Source organism: Acanthisitta chloris, unplaced genomic scaffold (genome assembly GCF_000695815.1).
Source record: "Acanthisitta chloris isolate BGI_N310 unplaced genomic scaffold, ASM69581v1 scaffold10465, whole genome shotgun sequence".
Classification (NCBI taxonomy): domain Eukaryota; kingdom Metazoa; phylum Chordata; class Aves; order Passeriformes; family Acanthisittidae; genus Acanthisitta; species Acanthisitta chloris.
Window position 1 is genome coordinate 22,197 of NW_008672125.1, and position 6,051 is coordinate 28,247.

A 6,051-nucleotide genomic window follows, 5' to 3' on the forward strand; every position below is an offset into this window, starting at 1 on the left:
TTGTGGATGCAGAGGTTGTGGTTGCCCCAACGAGGTTGTGGATGCCCCAGAGAGACTGTGGTTGCCCCAAGGAGGTTGTGGCTGCCCCAGCCCTGGCAATGTTCATTCCAGGTTGGCTAAAGCCTTGAGCAACCTGCTCTGGTGGGAGGTGTCCCTGCCCAGGGCAGGGGGTTGGAACTAGATGCTCTCTTAAGGTCCATTCCAATGCCTTAACACACCATGATGCTACAATTTCTCTCTCCTTCATCCCCTGCACTCAAATCTGCTGCTGAGCTCCAAGAGCTGCACTTCCAGCCTGGAGATGAGGTCTTTGGCACCATCACCAGTACTGGGCTGGTGTCACCACCCAGGGATGGCACCTGCAGAGGGACTGAGGTGGTGAGACACACTGAGAGCACAGGGATGGGTGTGAGGGCAGGAGGGGACGAAAGGACATTCCCTCCTGGGCACACATGTGGCCTCGAGCAGGGCCCAGAGTAGGGTCTGACATGGCTTTAGGGATGTCCCCAGTCTCCACCAAGGGATGGAGATGGACAGGAGTACACACCCCTGGGACACTTTTGAGAGCCACCATGGGCAGGGGTGGTGGGACAGCATTCCTCATTCCACACACTCCTCCTGCCCAGCACCCTGACCTGGCTCTTCCTCCACTGAGGTACTTTGGGATGTCACTGAGCATCCTTACAGCATGCTAGCCCTGGGACACCTCTCAGTGAGGAGGACCACCAGCTCTATGCCAGAAGGTGACACCACCTGCAGCTCCCAGGACAGGGAGGTGCTGACATTGGGGCACCCCTGGGAGCCCCATCCCTGATCCTTGGGGTTGGCAGCTGTGGTGTGAGGACACCCAGATGTATCCTGTAGGGTCTGGCATGTGCCTTCCCTGACCCTTGGGGTTGGCAGCAGTAATGTGAGGACACCCAGATGGACCCTGTAGGGTTTGTCATATGCCTTCCCTGACCCTTGGGGTTGGCAGCAGTGGTGTGAGGACACCCAGATGAGATCTGTAGGGTCTGTCAAGTGCCTTCCTTGACCCTTGATGTTGGTAGCAGTAGTGTGAGGACACCCAGATGGGCTCTGTAGGGTCTGGCATGTGCCTTCCTGTGCCTGTTTGGGTCTGTACAGAGGAGCCAAAAAATCTCTTAACTAAATAAACATCTTCCTCATCCCTGATGGCATCTGTTTACATGCCAGGTACAAACAGTCCCCAGGGCTGCTCTGCTCACAGCCAGGACAGATCTTTCCACAAGAAATCAGGCCCTGAGGGCCAGAAATGCTGTGTACTAGGAAGGCAGAGTCACACACTGCCCAGCATGGACACCACAGGGTGGTGGATGGGGAAGACACCATGACCAGGGCATCACCTGGAGGAGGAGACCAGCTCTGACTGCACATTGTGGGGTCTGAACTCACATTTGAGGGTTCCAGGCACTGAGTGAAGCCACAGTACTGTCCTAGCCCCGAGATGGTCCAGAGACATCATAAAGGCATCACAACTGCATCTCCCAGCAGCATCCTCTTTCCTCCTTTCTCTGGAGGCCTAAACTCCTCTTGGCAAAGATGATGAGCCAAAGATGGTGAGGAGCAGGAGCTGTGGGTTCCTCAGCTGTGGAGAAGGGAAAAGAACGTTTAAATTGCCAAACCCTGATGCGGAATTTATGGTGGGATACTCCTCTGTTTAGCAAACTTGGTCCCAGGGTCAGAGGTCTGAGTGCCTTCAGTTACCTGTTGGCAACGTTGGCTCCTCTCCATGGGAGTGGAGGTGTCTCATGGCATGGAATTCCAGACTCAGTTGGGTTGGAAGGACCTTAAAGATCATCCTATCCCACCCCCTGCCATGGGCAGGGACACTTTCCACCAGCCCAGGTTGCTCCAAGCCCTGTCCAACCTGGCCTGGAACACTCTCAGGGATGGAGCAGCCAGGGCTGCTCTGGGAAATCCATCCCAGTGCCTCAGCACCTCACAGGGAGGAATTCCTTCCCAATATCCCATCCATCCCTGCCCTCTGGCAGTGGGAAGATACCACATCACCCGAGTGGGCACTGTTGCACATCTCATTTTCTAGGACAATCCCATTCCTTCTCTGCCTCATCCTGCCCTTGCTTTGCCTCTGCCTGTCCCTTCTGGAGGCTGCATGGCTTGTCCAGGTGACCCAAATCATGCACCAAGACTTGGAGTAGGTTGCTGACCCACCTGAAGTGACCTCTCCATGAATCTGCCCCCTGCTGTGGCACAAACCTGGTGCAAACTGTCCTTGTGGCCCCATGGCACCTCCCTGGTGCCTCCTGGGACCTTGCATGATGTTCTCAGTGGGGAACCACTAGGTTCAGGGCAGCTCATCCCTCTCAGGTGTGGTCTAAGACGTTCTTGAGACCAAACCTGTGTCCTCCTGCACATCTGTGGGTGCTCCTGTGTGGCAGAGGTACAGATTTGGTGACAGTGAGGCTGGGGTGGCACATCTGGAGGTTGAAGGGACCTGTGTCTAACATCCAGCTGTTTTCTCTCCTCAGGAAAGCAGGTTGAGCAAGAATAAGGGAGACAAGAATGAAGAAGAAAAGGTAAAGGAACCTCCTTCTAAAGACCTGGAGAGGAAAAAAGACAGCAAAGGGGGAAAAGACTCTAAAAAGGAGGAAAGTGTTCAGAAAATAGACACCAAAGGGAAAGCTGAGGCTGAGCCCAAGAGCAAAGAAGACAAAGTCATCAATGATAAAGTCAAGGCCATGGAGAAGAAGCTGCTGGGGAAGGACAAGAAGGAGGAAGAGAAGGGTTCGGCCTTGAAGAAGGACACAGGGAAGGACAAGGAGGAGAAGAGCTCAGCATCCAAGAAGGATGAAGGGAAGGATAAAAAGGAGGAGGAAGAGAAGGGCCTGGATTTAAAAAACAAGGAAGCAGGGAAGGATAAAAAGGATAAAAAGGAGGAAGAGAAGAGCTCATCAGCAAAGAAGGAGACAGAGAAGGACAAAAAGGAAGAAGAAAAGGATTCAGCATCCAAGAAGGACACAGGGAAGGACAAAAAGGAGGAGGAGAAGAGTTCAGACCCAAAGAAACAGGCAGAGAAAGACACAGGGGGAGAAGGTAAGAATGAAAAGGAGGAAAAAAAAGAGGAAAAGGGATCAGCTGGGAACAAATCCAAGGCAGAGGAGGAGAAACCCAAAGCAGAGGCAGAAAAGGTGGTGGAGAAGAAGCAGGAGGCCAAGGCTGGAGCTGGCAGCAGCCCCTCCAAGCCCACGTCCACAGATCAGGCCAAGGAGGATGAAGCCTCCAGCATTTTCGACGAGCTCATCGAGAAGGTGAAGAACAACGACGCTGAGGTCACCGAGGTCAATGTCAACAACTCGGACTGCATCAACAACGAGACCCTGGTGCGCTTCACCGAGGCCCTGGAGTTCAACACCGTGGTCAAGGTGTTTGCCTTGGCCAACACTCGTGCTGATGACCACGTGGCCTTTGCCATCTCCATCATGCTCAAGTCCAACAAGGTGTTGACCAGCATCAACCTGGACTCCAACCACATCACAGGCAAAGGCATCTTGGCCATCTTCAGGGCATTGCTGCAGAACAACACCCTGACAGAGTTGAGGTTCCACAACCAGAGACACATCTGTGGGGGGAAGACAGAGATGGAGATAGCCAAGCTGCTGAAGGAGAACACCACATTGCTGAAGTTGGGCTACCACTTCGAGCTGGCAGGGCCACGCATGACTGTCACCAACCTGCTGAGCCGCAACATGGACAGGCAGAGGCAGAAACGCCTCCAGGAGCAGAAATTGGCCCAGGAGAAGGGCGAGAAGAAGGACCTCCTGGAGGTGCCCAAGGCTGGAGCACTGCCAAAGGGGTCACCCAAGGCATCCCCACAGCCATCACCCAAGGGTTCCCCCAAAAACTCTCCCAAGAAAGGGGGAGCACCTGCTGCTCCACCCCCACCTCCTCCTCCACTTGCTCCACCATTGATGATCAATGAGAACCTGAAGAACTCCCTCTCTCCAGCCACCCAGAGGAAGTTGGGAGACAAAGCACTGCCAGGCCAGGAGAAGAACTCACGGGACCAGCTCCTGGCAGCCATCCGCAACAGCAACCTCAAACAGCTCAAGAAGGCAAGTGTGGGGTCACAGTGGGGTCCACCTGTGGGCTGAGGGTCATGGCTGTTGTCACTTGGGCAGTGGAGAGGTGAGGGTTGTCCTCCAGGGTGGGGTGTTCATGGTCCCAGTTCCTGTGCAGGGGCAGATCCATCCTTTTTCTGAGCACATGGGGTGGGAGATCCATCCTTCAGCCCCAGCTCTGCTGAGCAGGTGGGATCAGCAGATCCATCCCTTGCAGGACATACATGGTAGGCAGATCCATCCTTTAGTACCATCCCTGGTGATCAGATGATATCAGCAGGTCCATCCCTTGGTAGAACACAGGTGTGGCAGATCCATCCCTTAGCACCATCCCTGGAGATCAGATGAGATCAGCAGGTCCATTCCTTGGTAGAACACATGGGGTGGCAGATCCATCCTTTAGCACTATCCCTGTAGATCAGGTGGGATCAGCAGGTCCATCCCTTGGCAGAGCATCTGACAGGAGAAGATCTATCCCTTGGCAGAGTTCCTGGAGTGGACAGGTCCACCAGGATCCAGGTTGGCACACAAGGAAGGAGTCAGCTTTAAGCTGTGACTCACTGAGTTCTTGTTGCTGTATTGGTGTGGCTGAGGCCTCACCCCTGGGGCAGGAGGTGGCCCAGGGTGGCTGGAGAGGATGTGCCTCCAACACTGGTCCCAGCATGGGGCCTTGAAACATCTCACTCATTGCAGGTGGTTTGTGTCCCTGAGTGTCTCAGTCTGGCCCAGAGAGAAAAAGAGGTCATGGAATCCTGGAATGTTTGGGGTTGGAAGAGAACTTAGAGATCTTCTCATTCCAACCCCCTGCCATGGGCAGGGACACCTCCCACCAGCACAGGTGGCTCCAAGCCCTGTCCAATCTGGCCTGGAACACTCCCAGGGATGGAGCCGCCACAGCTGCTCTGGGCAACCTGTGCCAGTGCCTCAGCACCTCACAGGGAGGAATTCCTTCCCAATATCCCATCTGTCCCTGCCCTCTGGCAGTGGGAAGCCATTTCCTGTGTCTTATCCCTCCATCCCTTGTCCCAAGTCCTTCTGCAGCTCTCTTGGAGCTCCTTTAGGCACTAGAAGGGGCACTGAGGTCTCCCTGGAGCTTCTCTTCTCCAGGCTGGACACCCCCAGGTCTCCCAGCCTGGCTCCAGAGAGTCTCCAGAATCCTGGAATTGGTTGGGATGGCAGAGACCTACAGGACCACCCAGTGCCATCCCCTGCCATGGACAGGGACACCTTCCACCAGCCCAGGTTGCTCCAAGCCTTGTCCAGCCTGGCCTGGAACACTACCAGGGATGGAGCAGCCACAGCTGCTCTGGGCAACCTGTGCCAGTGCCTCCCAGGGAGGAATTCCTTCCCAGTATCCATCTAACCATGCCCTGAATGTCCCTGGAGCATCCCCCCAGGGAAAAGGGAGGATATTTCTGGGCACTCTGCCACGGCAGGACCGTTCCCACACCCTCTCCCATTGCTCCCCCTGACGTTCATCCTGCTGTGGATGTTCTCCCCCAGGTGGAGTTGCCGAAGCTGCTGCAATAGGGACCGGGAGGACTTTCCCCCGCAGCCCACGGCACATCCCCGGACACTTCCCTTCCTCGTGGCTGTTTCCATGCCAACCCTTGGGGACCTGCAGTGACCACTGGAGGAGCAGGGACCTCTCTGGGCCACGGGGACCAGGACAGGCCCCGCAGGACACGATGGAGGACGTTGTATTTATTTCTGTGATGGTTGTGAAGCCTTCAAGCTCTTTCTTCTGCCAGCACCGAGCCCTGCTCTGGTTGGAGATGCCAAGGACACAGCAGGGACCCACAGAGATGATCCTCATGGGATAACCCCCTTGGAGAGCCATGAAGGGGCTTAGCACCCCCATCCAGGGTCCAGCCTGGGGTGAGCAGGGGCACCCCCAGCCTTGGGAGGAAGCAGGAGACACCCAGAACATCATGTCCCACCATGAACATCG

General features: G+C 55.4%; 1 protein-coding gene across 1 annotated transcript in view; it reads left to right on the top strand.

Moving 5' to 3' along the window:
* Positions 1-5,630, top strand: part of LMOD1 (leiomodin 1 (smooth muscle)) — a gene marked incomplete at its 5' end in the record, with an annotated part of 21,531 nt that extends 15,901 nt beyond the window's left edge. Inside the window, 2 exons of the mRNA XM_009074398.1 lie at positions 2,511-4,094; positions 5,604-5,630. Of these exons, the coding sequence (XP_009072646.1) occupies positions 2,511-4,094; positions 5,604-5,630 (1,611 nt within the window). The remainder of the gene's footprint in view (positions 1-2,510; positions 4,095-5,603) is intronic.
* Positions 5,631-6,051: the final 421 nt, after the last annotated feature.